We start from the raw sequence: 17697 nt of genomic DNA, 5'->3' as shown, positions 1-17697 counted from the left end.
CCTATGTGTTTTGGGCACCTCTTTGACCTCTGCACCTGACCGGCCCTGAGCTGCTGGTGTGGTAACTTTGGGGTTGCCTTGAACCACCAACGGTGGGCTACCTATGCCCCAACTTTGAGACTTGTAAGTGTTTTACTTACCTGCAATCCTAACCTTTACTTACCTCCCCCAGGAACTGTTGATTTTTGCACTGTGTCCACTTTGAAAATAGCTTATTGCCATTTTTACAAAGACTGTATATGATATTGCTTTTATTCAAAGTTCCTAAAGTATCTAAGTGAAGTACCTTACATTTAAAGTGTTACTTGTAAATCTTGAACCTGTGGTTCCTAAAATAAACTAAGAAAATATATTTTTCAATATAAAAACCTATTGGCCTGGAGTAAGTCTTTGAGTGTGTGTTCCACATTTATTGCCTGTGTGTGTACAACAAATGCTTAAAACTACCCTCTGATAAGCCTACTGCTCGACCACACTACCACAAAATAGAGCATTAGAATTATCTAATTTTGCCACTATCTTACCTCTAAGGGGAACCCTTGGACTCTGTGCACACTATTTCTTACTTTGAAGTAGTATATACAGAGCCAGCCAACTTTCTACAAGCTTCAACAAGGACACCTTACACACAGAACCCCCTCCCCTGGAACCCAACACCAATAAACCAAAGATCACCAGCTGGACCTCCCCTCACCATCAAAGACACACTGAAATTAATTAAGTCCATACACTCCGGGGCCCCCACGGACCCTTGCCCCCACCACATCTTCAACAGAGCCGCTGACACCATCGCCCTCAAGCTCCGCCTCACCATCAACCGCTCCCTAGCTGACGCCTCCTTCCCTGACGACTGGAAACACGCCGAGATCAACCCCCTCCTCAAGCAACCCTCAGCAGACCCCACCAACTTCAAGAACTTCAGGCCCATATCCCTGCTCCCATTCCCAGCAAAGTCATTGAGAGAGCCATCAGCAGTCAACTCTCCACTTCTACTGAAGACCACAACATCCTCGATGCCTCCCAATCCAGATTCAGAAAAAAAACATAGCACCGAAACAGCCCTTCTGGCCGCAACAGACGACATCTGCTCCCTGCTGGACAAGGGAGAGACAGCGGCACTCATCCTACTAGGCTTCTTGGTGGCCTTCAACACAGTCTCCCACCACACCCTGATACGTAGACTTCACAAAGCCGGCATCAGAGACAAAGCCCTCGACTGGATCCAATCCTTCCTCTCAGGCAGAGCTCAATGAGTGAGACTCGCCCCTTTACTCTCGGACCCCACTCCTACCGCCTGCGGAGTTCCCCAGGGATCCTCTCTCAGCCCCACTCTGTTTAACATCTACATGGCTCCGCTGGCTGCCATCGTCAGAAGCTACGGAATCAACATCATCTCCTATGCCGACGACACCTAACTCTTCCTCTCCCTATCCAAACGAACCCAACACAGCCAGACACAACTTCAGCAAAGGATTGGGAGCAGTCGCCAACTGGATGAAAAACAGCTGCCTTTAACTCAACGCGAACAAGATAGACATACTCATCATAGGCCCTAAACCCAATGTGTTGAACGACTACTGGTGGCCACCCACCCTCGGAAGCCCGCCCACCCCCACAAACCAAGCCCACAACCCCGGGATCATCCTGGACTCCAAACTCAACATGGACCGCCAAATCAACTCAGTCACATCCACCTGCTCCCGCACCCTCCGCCTCCTAGGCAAGACCTTCAAGTGGATCCTTCAAACACAAAAAGACCGTCACACACGCCCTCATTACCAGCAGACTGGACTACGGCAACACGCTCTACGCCAGGATCAACATTAAAATCATCCGCAAACTACAGAACATACAGAACGCCGCCGCCAGACTGGTCCTCGGCCTGCCTCGACACTGCCACATCTCTCAACATCTGCGCACACTACACTGGCTTCCCATAGAGAAAAGAATCACCTTTAAGATCCTCACCCACGCACACAAAGTTCTCCACGACAACAGACCAGCCTCCCTGAACGGGTGACTCAGCAGCTTCCACGTACCCCACAGGACCCTACACTCAGCCTAGCTCTCTCTCACAGAAGCACCCCGCATCAGGAAAACAAGAACAGGGGGGGTTGCTCTTTCTCCCACCTCACAGCCACAGCTTGGAACGCCCTCCTGCTTCACCTCAGACAAACTACCCCCCTCCTCAACTTCACGAAGGAGCTGAAGACATAGCTTTTTGAAGAACCACCTCACTGATGGACGGTACACACACCCCCCTCAACGTCTTGAGACCCTTGTAGTTGAGTAGTTGTGCTTAACAAGCACCTGATTGACTGATTGATTGAGGGTTCCCAGGGCCTCCTGCAGGTAAGACCTAGCCGGAGATCTAGGTCTTGTTTCAATTTCTGGCCATATATGATAGCGCAAGGAGCCTTCCTCTGCTGTCTTGAGTTTATGACCGCAGATCATGTAGGTTGCTTTCCGTGCCTTTGGCTGTTTAACTACGCCAAACACCCACCTGATCTGAGCAGGCAATGTATAGGATGGGGTCTGAAAGATTGTTCTGTAAACCATAATTGGCACTTTGTCTAGAGCTGGGCTGTCCCGATCCCTAAGGGCCTTCTCATGTAGGCCAAAGATGGAAGGACCTTTGCTTGAGTCACCTGCAGGATTGGTGTGCATGATGGTCCTTTAAGTTTGCTATAAAGAGATCTAAGGGCAAAGGCGTTGCCATTCCTCCTGATTTCTTCAAGCTGTTCGCTAAACCTGCTGTTTGCATTGTAATAAACACCAAGGTACTGAAGGCTTTCAACCAGCCCTATTCTATCTTGGCCAGAAACCATGCAAGCTTTTGATTTCTTGGGCCACGGACTGCTAGGATGTTTGTCTTCTTTATATTAATTGTTATGCCATTCCCAATGGTGTAGATCAAGGTAGCATCCAGTAGGCGCTGCAGTCGAACCTTGGTTCTGCTTTTCAGGACCAGGTCATTTGAATATAGCATGTTCGAAAGCTGGAGGCCCCCTATTTTGGGCGAGTGGGAGTTGACTGCATTTAATGTCCGGGTGAAAAGCAGGTCATGAGGAGGGCCTAAGGGGCAGTGCGTGGTGTTAGGAGTGCATCAAGCACAATACTGTTCAAACCAACATTATTTAAGACCTTCATAACAGAGACAAAAGCAAGCGTGTATGTGTTTTTGTCTGTGTATATGAGAAAATCCTAGATAAAATACGACACAGGCCTCACCATACCCGACTGAAAGCACTTGTACCCAACTATTTATTACAAAATCCATTTTTAGGGGTTGTAAAAAGTAAAAATAACACCTCCCCAAATCTACGTCCCTGAAAACAAACTATTTTTAAAGTCAGAAATGGCTTGATTTCGGATGCCTCATGCCTGCAATTGAGGTCAATGGGGGAATATATTTTCCCAATTATTTTATTTTTTTAAATCTCCTGCGTTCCTCTTCTAAAATGTTGGCATTTATGTTACAAGTCATAGATTATCTGTGACAATATAGTGGAAGGAAACAGAAAGGCAAGTTTCATGAGAAGGTCATGGAACTTTAAAGTGACTTGCAATAACTTTTTAACATAAACATATGGGTTTTCCTTAAAATAAATGATCACCATTACCCGCCTCCCAAAAGGTTTAAATCAGTGGTCTCTTGCTCTTTCCTTTGAAAGCACAACTAAGGTTGCAAATACGTGGAATAAATGAGGAACCTCTAGTGTGAAATTAATAACACCAGCTAGTTATTTGTTATAAAAACATACTATATGCAGACTAATGTAAGTCACATTTTGAAACAATGGGGAAACAACGTGAGGCACGTTAAGGCTAAGTATTCATTTATGAAGAGCTCACACTGTGGGCCGATGTTAGCCTCAAGTTCAATCTAATCTCAACTGACCGCTCTCAAATCTCCATACACAAAGGTAAAAAAAGCAGAAAAACAGTACAACCGATCACTGACAGCATATGAGTAAAATCCAACACCCATCTCCACTACAAAGGGCAGTGCTTTGGAACATGCAATAGCCTGTAGATGAATTCATGATTTCATGTAATGCCCTACAAAAATCATAAAACATATCTCCTTTCTGCTAATGATTGTTAGTTATAGGGAAACCTGGTTCATAGCTTCTACAGCTGGTTCCCTACTTTCCTTGTTTAATGAGCAGCTGTAATTATGTTCCATAGACATGTCTGCTGGCTCTGGTAATAGTCATTGAGAAATCACACAACTACACTTTAATACCTCATTACAGTTGATTAGTGATGTCACAACTAGCGTGTCTCTCTCTCTCTCTCTCTCTCTCTCTCTCTCTCTCTCTCTCTCTCTCTCTCTCTCTCTCTCTCTCTGCGTCATGGGACTTGGTGAAAGGAAGGAAACTGGCCTTCTGGCCATTGTTTGAAATCAGAAGTACAGCAATAGTCAGGGTTTTGTAGGCCCCCAGTGAATGCAGCAATAATCTGAGTTCAGTTCACCCTCTCTGAAATACAGTAATAATTAAGGTCCAGTGAGCCCCCACAGAAATAGAGCAATAAGCAGGGTTCAGTAGGTCCTCTCTGAAATACAGCAATAATCAGGGTTCAGTGGGCCCCTCATGCCAAAGATGATTAAGCCATGATGATATTCTCCCACGTGAATTACAGGCTTCTTGTTTGACTTTCCTAAGGAGTTAAAAGGAAACAGGTAAACAGCAGTATACCTTTACTATTTCCGATTCTGTTGGTGGCAGGTGGTGGAGCAATGGCAACATTATAATAACCAGAAAAATGCAATGAAGTGACTTTGCTAACTGGGGGAGCTCTCAGCTGAGTGGCTTATATTGACAGAAAAAATTATATTGGTGTTAGAGAAAAATACATTCATAACCATAAATGTAACCATGAAGCATCTAAAATCAAAATCTAACTTGAAGAGAAGCAGACTCAGGATAACAGCAAGTACGCCCTCAATTAACAAAAATCTACTTTATGGAAGTGTTATTAAATAGGATGGACTACTTTGAAATTCTAGGAATGCCAATACCATGCCTAGGTTATTCATAAGAGAAGTGGTAGAGTTAGGTGTTGGCTAATGAGTATGGTTAGGTTTTAGAGTTATGGTAGGGTTAAGTTTAGATATGGAGTTGGGTATGGTTAAAGCTTTGTGCGAATACATTGGATGTGTGCAGGGTTCGGGCTAGGTTTCAAGGTGTGGAGTTTCAGGATATTGATTTAATTGGGTTTCAAATGGCAGGGTTCAAGATGTAGGATTTAGGATAGGGTTCTGGTTAGTTTAAAGCCAGGTTACATTTAAGTTTTACAGTACAGCATAAGGTTCACTCTTAGGATTAGTACATTTACTCCTGCACTTACAAATCTGATCTACTGGCATTGTTAGTAGGGTAACTCTGAGCAGAGATAAAGATGTAGAGGTGTGCGTGGCCCCCCTCTCCAGGCTGATTTTGACCACCTAAGACCTCAACTCCGGGGCCCGGTGTGATTTTTAGGGTAAGCAGGACATGTAGCCCTTCTCCCCAGGCAGTTATCAGCCAAGGGGACCCCATCCCTCAGGGCCCAGCATGATATTTAGGAAGAGGGGGACATGTCCCCTCTTCCTGATCCATTATCGGCCCCTGGGGTCCCCATATGAATGGCCCCCTGAAGGAGGAGGGGATCAGACCCCCTCCCAGGCTGATTTCAGCCCCAGGGATCCATCCTCCAGGACCCACTACTGTTAAAGGGGGTGCCCTGGTGCCCACTCAGATCACTCACCATAGTCTTGTTGGGGGCTGCAGGGGAGCCTATAGGCCTCTGTGGCTCCAGCCACCTGTCTGTATACAGTGGGAGCCCGTATTGCTCCCGCCTGCTCCCTGTGGGCGGGAGCAATATTTTTAGCTGTTTCCCTGCCGTATCATTACGGGTAGGGAAACAGATCAAAAGTCCACTCCCAACTGGCAAGAGAATTTTCACTTGTTTTTTGTTGCTGCTGGCGGGAGTTTTGAAAATGCTCCTGCAAAGTGAGAACAAATACAGCTCCCCATGACATACTGAGTCTGCCCTGAGAGTTGTGGGTCCCCAGTGCCATCAACGGCTCAGGGAGGGGGACAGTGTGGCCCCCTTCCCCTGCTTTAATGATTTTGACCCCAAGGATGTACTCCCTGGGGCCTCCGACGGCTCGAGGAGGACCATGCGTGTCCCCCCCCCCCAAATAAATATTGTTTTCGGCCCTAGGACTGGGTGCCTCAGGGAGAGGGGCTATGCAGCCCCCATTCCCTTTATGAATACAGCCCTGGGAGTGGCTATATACCTATACACCCCCCTCCCCTGGGTAGTTCCCAAGTTCAGGTGGAGAGAAGCACCACTATAAAAAACCCTCAACACCAGCAACACTCTACATCTGCTCACCTAAAATGTCTGTTTTTCTAGCAAAGCTTTTAAGCATGGGATTAGCACAGTGCTATCCACGTGAGCTGTAAAATGAAAAAAAAAAAAACTTTTACCACTCCAGACACAGTATTACACCTTTGAACTGGTAAAATACCTTCCAAGCCAATAAAAGCAACCTTTGACATGTGTTTTGCATAAAAGAAAATGTATGATATCTTACGGTAAGTAGCATTCATTATCTAGAAATATGTGGATGTCACAAAGAATGTAGATTTCTCATTCTATGTCTTCTTCTTCTTCTTCTTTAATACTTTATTTGGTGCAAGTAGACCATAAAAGACATTTAATAAATACAACCATACAGAGTTTGAGAGCAAATAAAACATTATTAATACAAAGTCCGGATTCCAAAAGCAGCATATACATAATTTAGCATAGCCTGTATTGTCTCTCCGTCTCCCAACATGTGCAAATATGAATAAACGAGCTGACTAGTTCTATTGCTTTTGGCTAAAAAAACAGGACGTAAAAACCGTTTTCTTGGTATAATATAGAAATTACAAAAAAGTGTAAAGTGCAACGTGCTTTGAGGTGATTTTCCATCACAGCAACATAATGGAGGTTCTAAAACCAAGTTCCACAGGAAGGAAATGCTACCAAATAGTGCAATGTATTCAAGCGAAACCTGGTAAGTAAAAACTTTTGACGTTCAGAGCTAGTAATAACCAGGTATAACATCAGTTGTAATTGCTGATGCTGGATCGTTTCCTGGTTTCTCTCCAAGCATAAATTTAGCTCTTGGTCCCGTATTTGCTGCCAATATATTTTCCTTACCTTTTTTATATCCCGCTTTGTTACAGAATTCGGCTTAGAAAAGAGCTCCCCTACTCCAAGGGAGTAAAACAGAGAACGTACATATCTTAACCAGGGTATATCCAATGATCTTGTTAACAGAAGGCAATCCTGTATCACCTTCCTACATAGGTGAGCTTCCGGATTTGCCTAGATTTTTAACCAGAGTAATACTGGTTGGAGCTTTATTTAATCAGATATAGCCCTCAAGCCCACTTCCTCATGACAAAACTTTACGGAAGTTGATTGCGGGACTGCTAATAACCTCCTTAAAAATTTACTTTCTACAACCTGGATACTTGATGAATCAGCATAGCCCCAAACCCCTGCTCCAAATGTCGCAATAGAAAGGCATTTACTAGAGAATACAGTCATCATCTCTTTTATAGGTTTGTGCCCCAACTTTTTTAGAAAATCTAAAAACGGCATCTATAGCTCTTAGAAATTGTGTTAGGCGTACGTTTACTAAAAACTTCCAATTAAAATCAACATCAATAGGGATCCCCAAATAGGTAAAATGTGTAATCTTAGATATTTCTTCCCCCTCCAGAATATATTTTTTAGTTTTTGCTAACTTTGGCCCACTCTTCATCACAAATGACTTTGATTGATAAATTTTAAGACCAAGATTTCCCATAAAATCATTAAAAGCATTCAATAAAATTTGGAGACCATTTGCTGTCCTTGAGATGAGTACAGCGTCATCCGCATAAAGCAATGCTGGAATTGGAGAGTTATTAATGCTTGGAAGATCTTTCCCAACCTCAGAGAGAAATTTCTCTAGGCCATTTATGTAAAGAAGAAAAATAGCCTGTTTTACATCATCTACGTCTGTAGTGTTGATGAAGGCCACACTAATTGGGGCGTTATTTTTAACCATAAAACAGCTCATGTCATCCTTTAAAGAATCATCCTCAATTGCAAAAGTTTTTGAAAAGTAGCTCACCCAGGCTTGTGCCGGGATTACAGTATCCGTGGCCATTTTGGCCTTATCATTCAACAGTGGAGCGTTAACTACTCGCCAAAAAGGCCGCTGTTTCTCTATTTTTACTTGCCTCAATCAAGTCCTCCCAAGCAGAATCCCTTAATGCAGCCTTTCTGCTTTTAAGTGTATCCTTATATCCCTTTCTTGCGATTTTAATAGCCTGTCGGTCTTGAGGGAAAAAATCGATTGTTTTCTTCAAGTTCTTTAAAGAAGAGGTACATGCATGGTTAAACCATCGGGGGCCACTCACTTTATCTGTGCTAGGACACTGTAATTTTTCGCCCATATACTTTGTCAGAGAGGAGAAGGCGTAAACAATTTTTTGGTACTATTTTCACCCAAGGTTGTCATAACATCTGTCCACTTATTCACAATTAAATTTTTGAGAAAACTGGTGCTATCTATTTTCCCCCATTTAATGGTCAGGCCTTTATGCACGGAGAGCTTCATATCTGGGAATCGCTTCTCTTTTCTTGAGGCGTTGTTCAGACCCAAGCTTGTTTCTATAATTAGCGGATTATGATCACTGACACAAGTCAGTATCACCCTAAATTTCCCAAAAAAGGGGATAAGCTCTTTAGAATAATTAATAAAATCAATAGTAGTGGGAGTATTGCCTCTTATAAACGTCGGTACCCCCTCATCCAGTGTAATCGGAAAAAACTAAAAATTAGCTGCTATCAGGCGATTTAAAGCGTTCCCATAAGGGGAGTGTTTAAAATGTTGGATAGAACAATCATTTTCGTCATAGAGACCACAGCAATCTGAAAGCTCTAATTCACAACGATGGATATAAAAATCTCCAGCCCAGATTATTCTTAAATCCTTCTTACTTGTGTTCTGGGCCTGATGTATTATCATTTCAAGGCTATCAATCACACTAGTATCCGAGTGGTCAAAATTATTATTATACTAATTAACCCGCAGCACCTCAAATGGCTCCAGAAGTTTCAGGGTTAGGGCCAAAAAAATAGGGGGATGTAGCCGTTACACAGACCTTCACACCCCTTGCCATTACAGATAAGAAGGTGGCTAATCCTCCGTTGGGCCTACCCACAGAAGATTTAATTGCAGGAACACTGTATGTAGTGTATCCATTAACATGCGGTGGCTCTATAAGCCATGTCTCTTGACAACAGATAAAAAGATTGGTTATCACAAATCCCAGCCAGTCAGGGTTTCCCATTTTTGTCTTCAGACCTGCCACATTCCAGGAAATGATCCCTGAGACTGTCGTACGGAAGCTCCCTCAGGTTGCAAATGAGGCTGATATAATACATTTGTCTCAGAGTTCTCCTCGGAGTAAGACCTTGTTACTAATGGTCAATCTAATGGCTCCAGAGAAACCAGGGCCTCAAATCTATTAGACAGCGTCAGGGCTGTATCATATGGCTTGGGTACACCAAAATGACTGTGATTCTCCACTTTAGGGCAATTTAGATTAGGGAATGTATAAGAGGCCAAAGGTAAAATGAACTCAGTTAAACGTTTAACTTTTATGAGTCCTATAGATTGCATTGTGGTTAAAAAAAATTGGTACAGGATATTAACTATCCAGGGAGTTCTAAAATTTATAATTATACAATCCCCCTGCGAAATCTTAGGCAATGTACCAACCCAAGGGACCTGTCTCACAGATATAATATCCTTAAAAATATCCGGCCTCTGGCCCAAAGACTTCCCGACCCAGTGTGTAACTTTATTTAACAAGGATGTATGAGACTCAGGACATGAATTTCCTAATGTGGGTACCTTTTCCAAAATTATGACACATGGAGCACAGGCCAGTGGGATCTTAGGATATGGTATTTGGGGTTCTATGGGGGCCTGGACCTCACGACTCTCTTGCTTGTCTCTTTCCCGCTGTGGCAACCTATTTGTAGCTTTTCCTATATCCTCAGAATTCAGCGATTTTATAGCTGAGTTTAGGGGAAGGTTTTGCCTACCTTTATGGTTTAATAAGGTAACTGGGATAGGTGGACATGAAGAGTCAGTACTAAATTGAGTTACCACCCTTGATTCCATCCTCTGTTGTAGCGATTTCATTGTCACTGAAATAGAGGCAACCTTCTCCTCAAGAACAGCCACATTCTCCAAAACCTAGGAGCACAGCTTTCTAATATCACCTAGCTGACTGTCAATATGATTAAAAGATTCATTAGCGGATTTTACGGCTTTAATATCTCTTGTCTTTGTCGCTAAAGGTTTCTTTGGAGTGTATCTATCCCTTTCTCTTCTCTGTTTCTACTAGAGCCTTTTCAGATACGTTGGATTTTACAAGGAGCTGGTCCGAGTCAATAAAAGAATCTAAAATGTGAGGAGAAGTCAATTGGCTACTCTTCTTAATAGGAGGACTCTCGGGAGTTATTAAATTAATTTGGTTAACTTGCGGATCCTTGTCCCTTATAACACAGGGATTTCTTATCCTATTTAATGACGAGTTTGCTTGGGGAGTTTTTACTTCTATCACTCCTCTCCCCGTCTTCTCAAGTGTTGATTTTAGGGTGGCTTCCCCCTTTCCTATTTCCAATTCGATGACACCCATCACAGAAGTCAAGTAGCTAGTTATCAACTTGGGGGCGGTAACCTCCTGGGGCGGGCCCCATGCGTTTCCCCATCAAAAAATAGAGACCATGGGCCAGATGCAGGAAACACTTTGCGACTCGCAAACGGCAAAATTTGCCGTTTGCGACTCGCAAATGCGTGTTTCCCATGCAGAAATGCATTTTGCGAGTCGGGACCGACTCGCAAAATGCATTTCCGAATCGCAAATTGGAAGGGGTGTTCCGTTCCTATTTGCGATTCGCAGTGGAATGCAATTCCATTTGCGACCGCATATGCGGTCGCAAATGGAGTCGCAATTACCATCCACTTGAAGTGGATGGTAACCCCATGGGACCCCTTCCCCTTTGTGAATGGACCCAAAACTATTTTTTCAGGGCAGGTAGTGGTCCAAGGGACCACTACCTGCCCTGAAAAAATACCGAAACTAAAGGTTTCGTTTTTTTTTTAAAGTGCAGCTCGTTTTCCTTTAAGGAAAATGGGCTACACTTAAAAAAAAAAAAAAACTGCTTTATTTAAAAGCAGTCACGAACATGGAGGTCTGCTGACTACAGCAGGCCTCCATGTTTGCGAGTGCCTATAGTCGCTAAGGGGCCGCAATTTGCGACCCATCTCATTAATCTTAATGAGGTGGGTCTTTGCGACCCCATAGCGACTCGCAGACGGTGTCTGAGACACCGTTCTGCATTGCAAATTGCGACTTGCAATTTGAGAGTTGCAAGTCGCAATTTGCAATAATGCTACATCTGGCCCTTATTATCTTAGCTTTAAAAAAGAATGTTGTTGAGGTTACAATTCTATATAACCTCCAGTTTCTATTCTACTCTAAAATTACTTAGACATAAAAAAATCTAAAATATTACTAGTCAAATTACAGAACACACTAAAAAACTATAAACAATCCACCTTTTCCTTCAAACAGTACTGGTACGATGTTAAACCGGACTCCAAAGCCTCTTTGTCGTAAATTAAAGAGGGGGGCCCAGCCCAGCCTCTTCCGGGCGAAGGACGGGCCTGCCCTTGGCCCAGGCTTCGCCCGCGCGTGTCCCGCAGAGTGGAAGCGCCTGCAGTGTTTTAAATGTTCTTGCCCGGCGTCTCTCTGCCCTCCTGCCGTTGCCTGGCAACCAAAATCAAGCACCAAACAGAGGAAATGAACCGGCGCGTGTTCAAGGTAGTTTTTTCAATCTGTGATTTCAGGGAGTCTGTTACCTTCAGCTTGTCTATGCTGTGAGATGTGGATGAGGTACTCAAAATAAGCTAATCTTATATCTTACCTTGGTGACTGATCATCTTATTACACCAAGTCAGATTCATATATTCATGGATCTCTAACTCTAAAAGGCCACTGTTAGACCAGCCTTAGGGTGGTCATCCACCAACTTCTTGCCTGCCTCCCTCCACTTTTCTGACACTGATTTTGCTGGTTTTGGGACTCTGCACACTTTACCACTGCTAACCATTGCTAAAGTACATATGTCCTCTCCCTTAAACATGGTAACTTTGGTTCATTCCCAATTGGCATATTTGATTCATTTTAAGTCCCTAGTAAAGTGCACTACATGTGCCCAGGGCCTGTAAATTAAACACTACTAGTGGGCCTGTAGCACTGATTATGCCACCTACATAAGTAGCCCCTTAACCATGTCTCAGGCCTGCCATTGTGTGGAGTTTTACTGCCACTTCGACTTGGCATTTAAAAGTACTTCCCATGCCTTAAACTCACCTTTTTCTGCATATGTCACCCCTAAGGTAGACCTAGGTAACAAATAGGGCAGGCTGCTATGTAGGTAAAAGGCAGGACATTTACATGTGTGCTTTATATGTCCTAGTAGTGAAAAACTCCTAGGTTTGTTTTCCAGTACTGAGAGGCCTGCTCCTTTCATAGGCTAGCATTAGGACTTCCCTCATATACTGTTTGAGTGGTAGATTCTGATCAGAAATGGGTAACTAGGACATATTTAGTATGGCCAGAATGGTAAAAGAAAATCCTACTTACTGGTGAGGTTGAATTTTATATTACTATTTTAGAAATGCCACTTTTAGAAAGTGAGCATTTCTCTACACTTAAAAACCATCTGTGCCTTACAGCCTGTCTCCAATCAACGTCTGGATTGGGCTTGCTGACAGCTTCCTTGTGCATTGCATCCATACAACCACAAACACAGGATACTCAGTCACACCTGCACTCATCTGCACACTGAAAGGGTCTTCCTGGGCTAGGAGGGTGGAGGGCCTGACACTTGTATTTCAAAGGCTAGTGGCCTGCCCTCACACAGTGGACTTCCAAACCCCCTACTGGGACCCTTGCAGACAGACCCGTAGTGAAAGGGGAAATTGTGCACTTCAAAAGCACTCTTTGAAGTCTCCCCACTTCTGGACCTGAACCTGCAACCTATCAAGAGGAACTGTCTGGCTGCCCAAGGGCTCATCTGGACTGCTTTGCTGGGAAGGACTGTTGCCCTGCGACTTTGCTGAGAAGTGCTCTTCAAGGGCTTGGATTGAGCTTGCCTCCTGTTTTCTGAATTCTCAGGGCCAAAAAGACTTCAGCTCTTCAAGAAACTTCTGTGTGCTGAAAATTGATTCATGGCCTGCCGGAAATCAGCCTGCCTTGTGATCGAGAAATTGCTGCACAGCCGAACTGGAACTAAGTAGCCCCACTACCCGAGTGGAGACACAGCACCTGCCTTGTGACAGAAACTTCAACGCATCACCTACCGATTTAACGAAACGCCTGTGCCTGCTTCCAGCACGTCAAGGATTTACCCCACATCGTCACTGGGCATCAAAAAGATCTCTGCAGTGAGGAACCAAGACTGTGCACTTAAAAAAGACGCAAGCCTTATTTTTCCACGTATCTCCTCCTCTGCGGTCTCTGTGCGTGTTATTTTTTATGCAAACCAGGTACTTTGTGTAACCAAGAGATAACTGTTGATTTCTAAGACTTAAGACTCTTTTAAAACTTGCAAAAGTGATATTTCAACTTGTGCTTATTGAATCAGCATGCTAGCCGCTCACTGTATTTCTTCGCTATATAACAATAGAAACCTAAACCAAAAATGAATTATGCGCTTAAAAATTTAATGTATGCCTCAACCACCAACTTGATTGCATTAAGCAAGTCTCACACTCAGCAGCAAATGTTCTCAGTCTTCATATGCTGTTTACATTGTCTGTTTATTGTGTCAGTGTAAAATGTGTCTTCAAGACAGCTCACATTGGAAGAAAAGTAGTTGAAGCAAAAGTTTTTGTACCTGCGTAGATGCAGAAAAGCGGTGTAACACTGCTTCCGGAAGGCTTGGTATTGCTCACTCTGTGTGCCTCCCATTCCTTCAACCATTTCTTTGTTTAATTTCATTGGGGGTGGCAAGGGTTTGGGGTCCCGCCCCAGAATGTATCCAAAATCAATGTGAAATAGCTTGCCTATGGATTAACAAGGCACATTATTAGACTTGAGAAGCACAAAAACATACAACTGACTTTCCAAACAGAACATTCATTTATTAAATTTTTTATTGAGAACAGATATAGAATACACCACATACATCAATACAGTTAAACAGCATAATGTCATCAAGCTCATAAGGAAGGATGGGGCTGCCAGCGTCCCTGTTTAAATGCGCCCTGGAAGACTGGGCAAGGACGCTGACCTCGCTTTATAACAGCACATTTCTAATGGTGACGGTGTGGAGAGGCTCAATCCTCTGCCCCATTTAGAAAAAGGGGGAATCAATCAGGCCCCTCAGCCAAAATATATGCTTGCATCTTGCTGGAGGAATGGGAGGCATGGCATCAGGGGCAACAGATCCCACTGTTCATCCAATCTGGCTTTAGAGCAGAGGCAACCACAGTAGAAAACATCTTAGCATTATTATTCTTGAGGCACCAAGCTGCCAAACACATGAGTCTCCTTCTATTCTACTGCTTCGTTGACTACAGTCCTGGCCCGCTTGCTCTTTAACCTTTTATACAGCCGACTTAGGGAAAAGCCTGCAGTCCAGCGGTCTGGCCCCGCCAAAGGTAAGTCCTACCAAGCTTCAAATAATTCAATATGCCGATGACATAATGATCATGGACCCTACAAGAGCCAGTTTACAGCGGGCACTTAATGCATTTAACACTGCCAAGCAGCTCTAACTGAATCAGGAAAAAACAAAGGACCTTATTTTCAGAAAGTCTAAGAACAAAAAGATAATCTCCTGGCGTCTTGGAAGCTAGTGCATCAGCACAGTTAGGAAGTACAACTATCTGTGGCATGTGATTCAATGAAAATCGCACCGCAGGGGCACAGATATGCTCAATCAAACAAAGGGTGCTGCAATCACATATGGGATTGGCCAATTGAATCGACAAATAAGGAGTGCATCGGCAGCCCCGATTCTAAGGGCAATGAAGGCGACTGTCCTCTGTGCCGTGTAATATGGCCACTTTGCATATCCATGAACCTTAGATGCAGGCTAAGGCTGGAGCTAAGCTTGGCATCTCAGACTCTAGACTGCCAAGCAGACATGCTGAAGTATTTTATTGGGGTTTGGATGGAAGACACCTAATCATTTAAAAGCCACTCAAAATTAATTTCTGAAACCATAAGCAACTCTTGGCATTCACAAGTAAATAATGCATTGAAGATTTTTTAGATAGAAGACTCTACCCACCTGTTAGGAAGTGTCCTATACACCTCTTTGGAAAAAACGATTGATAGACAACTAAAGATAATCTCGAGAAACTAATCAACCTTATTAACTCTCCAGTGGCACAGGCCTTAAACGTCTCCTACCTAACAGGTACTAGCGACCGTACCCCGCATACGGAACAACTCACCCGGAGGAAGATGCTTCGCCTACCTCACAGCAAAGAGCTGGAACACCTTGCCTCTTCATCTCAGACAGTCACCATCACTGCTTCAAATCAGGAAGGACCTTAAGACCTGGCTCTTCAACTGAAGCACAGAGGACTGACCCTATCAGTGCCTTGAGACCCTTACAGGTGAGTAGTTGCACTCTATAAATTATGATTGATTGATTGATTGACAACTTGTTGGGACTCCACAGCCATGCTTACCGGAAGCCATAAATGCAGAAACCCGTATGCAGATTTTCTAAGTGCGACTGCTAAGCTCTGCCAATCAAAGATTTTAATCCTTCCTGGACTTTTCACAGAGACAAAAGAGTTTGCAGGATTTGCTGTTTTCAAAACAAAACATGGTTACATCTCTTCTGTTGCAGCCCCACCTTAGAGGACTAATTAAACCAGTAGCCTTGGCCCTAGGGGCGCAATCATGCATGAAAACTTCAAAAAGTTTGCTTTTCACACTCGCCGCATGGGCTTTGACAAGATGTGCAAAAATTTGTCAATTTACTCAGGTAGCTCCTATTCTCGACCACTGTGACGGACAGTACGGAGGATCAACACTGCATAAATCAGATAAAGGGCGTATTATAACCTTAGATCTACACCCCTTTGCAGAAATCTTTTTTAACTACTGACCTACAAACCTTTTTGCCCGGCAAGTCGCCAAGACTTCCTTGTCAAACATTAGCAAATATATCCTGTAACATATTGATTGATTGCTTACAACCTTTCCTAATTGCAAATGCTTTTATAGAGAAGCTTTTATTTTTACATAACTGTGTTTAGGTTGCTGATTTTATTCATTGTAATAGTTTTAATTAACTAAACAATAAAGTTTACAACAACTACATAACACTGAGCTATTCAAGGGCTGACCTTTAAGATGTACACTCAAATCTGAGTACATCTGATGTACTCTATTTTATTAAAAAGGAGTATCTAGAGAGAAGGGAAAAAAAGAGTGAAAGCCAAATAGGAAAAAGAAGAAGATAAAAGGACAAAGAAGAGAGTTAAAAAGGGGGGAGATTCGCGCTTGGAAGGGAGACATTTGGAATTGGTACCTTCTCAAGCCTAGTATAACCAGGTTATGCTGGACAATCTGCATGGTGCCTAAAGGAGAGATCCACAGTGGTTTGGTTTTCTGAAGCTATACCTCAATCGAGTTCCAAAGTTTCCTGGATAAGTACAAGGAGTGTGCTTTGTGAAGTACAGTGTTATTGGCATATCTAACAAAGCACAACCATGCCCGCCAAGATGAAAAGGAGATCTTGGTTGAGCTTTTCCATTCTGCAAGTATTGATTTTTATACATTGCTAGTAGCAGATCTATCACAAGAATATGAGATAAGCTGAGTTATACGACATAACCATCAGTGAAATGCTTAAGAGGGCTGTGATGGGACCTACTATGTATATAGGATATTTTTTGCTTAAGGGATTGAAGTTGGAGCCATGGCGGAATGACATGTGGCGAGTTGCAGTTTCAACAGAGACTGGAGTCACGGAGGACTAGTTTGTAGAGTCTATCAGGAGTTCAATAAGCATTATGCAATGTCCATAGCCTTGACTGGATGAGCGCCGGTGTGGTTTTGCCTTTAAATGGCAAGAACTATATTTTTGTCCATGCATGTGTGCAAATGGTTTGTTGTTCCCACTTGTTCCTTTATTTTGTTGAATACAAATACAGACACTATGGAAACTTCCAGGTGAAATGTTTATTCATTTAACTTGTTGAGTTCTGAACATCTTTTTGTATGTGGTAAAGTTTCTGTTTGTAACCAGTCGTTTCTGTGTAATGTAACATATTGTTAAATTTCCCTTTGGAAATGTCATATACAACTACTATGATTATAACTCCTTAAATAATTGTAAACACTATGTGAAAATACTACACATCTAGGCACTTGATTACATTTTTTCATGTGTTGATTCAACATTAATGCTTTGTATTTATGGCGGCTAAGGGGTTTCTGTTTACATGGATCTGGTCGTGGGGCATTGAGGTAGTACATTTGGGCAGAGCTCAACACAACCAAGGCTTTTTAAAAGCTGTTACCATTACGATTTCATTCCTTGAGATAA

General features: G+C 43.2%; 1 protein-coding gene across 1 annotated transcript in view; it reads right to left on the bottom strand.

Annotated features, from left to right (window-relative positions):
* The window catches only part of PIK3C3 (phosphatidylinositol 3-kinase catalytic subunit type 3), a 699052-nt gene that overhangs the window by 146335 nt on the left and 535020 nt on the right, over nucleotides 1-17697 (bottom strand). The window contains exon 22 of the mRNA XM_069218786.1: nucleotides 14020-14188. Within this exon, the coding sequence (XP_069074887.1) occupies nucleotides 14020-14188 (169 nt within the window). The remainder of the gene's footprint in view (nucleotides 1-14019; nucleotides 14189-17697) is intronic.

Source organism: Pleurodeles waltl, chromosome 1_1 (genome assembly GCF_031143425.1).
Source record: "Pleurodeles waltl isolate 20211129_DDA chromosome 1_1, aPleWal1.hap1.20221129, whole genome shotgun sequence".
Lineage (NCBI taxonomy): Eukaryota > Metazoa > Chordata > Amphibia > Caudata > Salamandridae > Pleurodeles > Pleurodeles waltl.
This window is presented reverse-complemented; position numbering and strand designations above follow the sequence as displayed.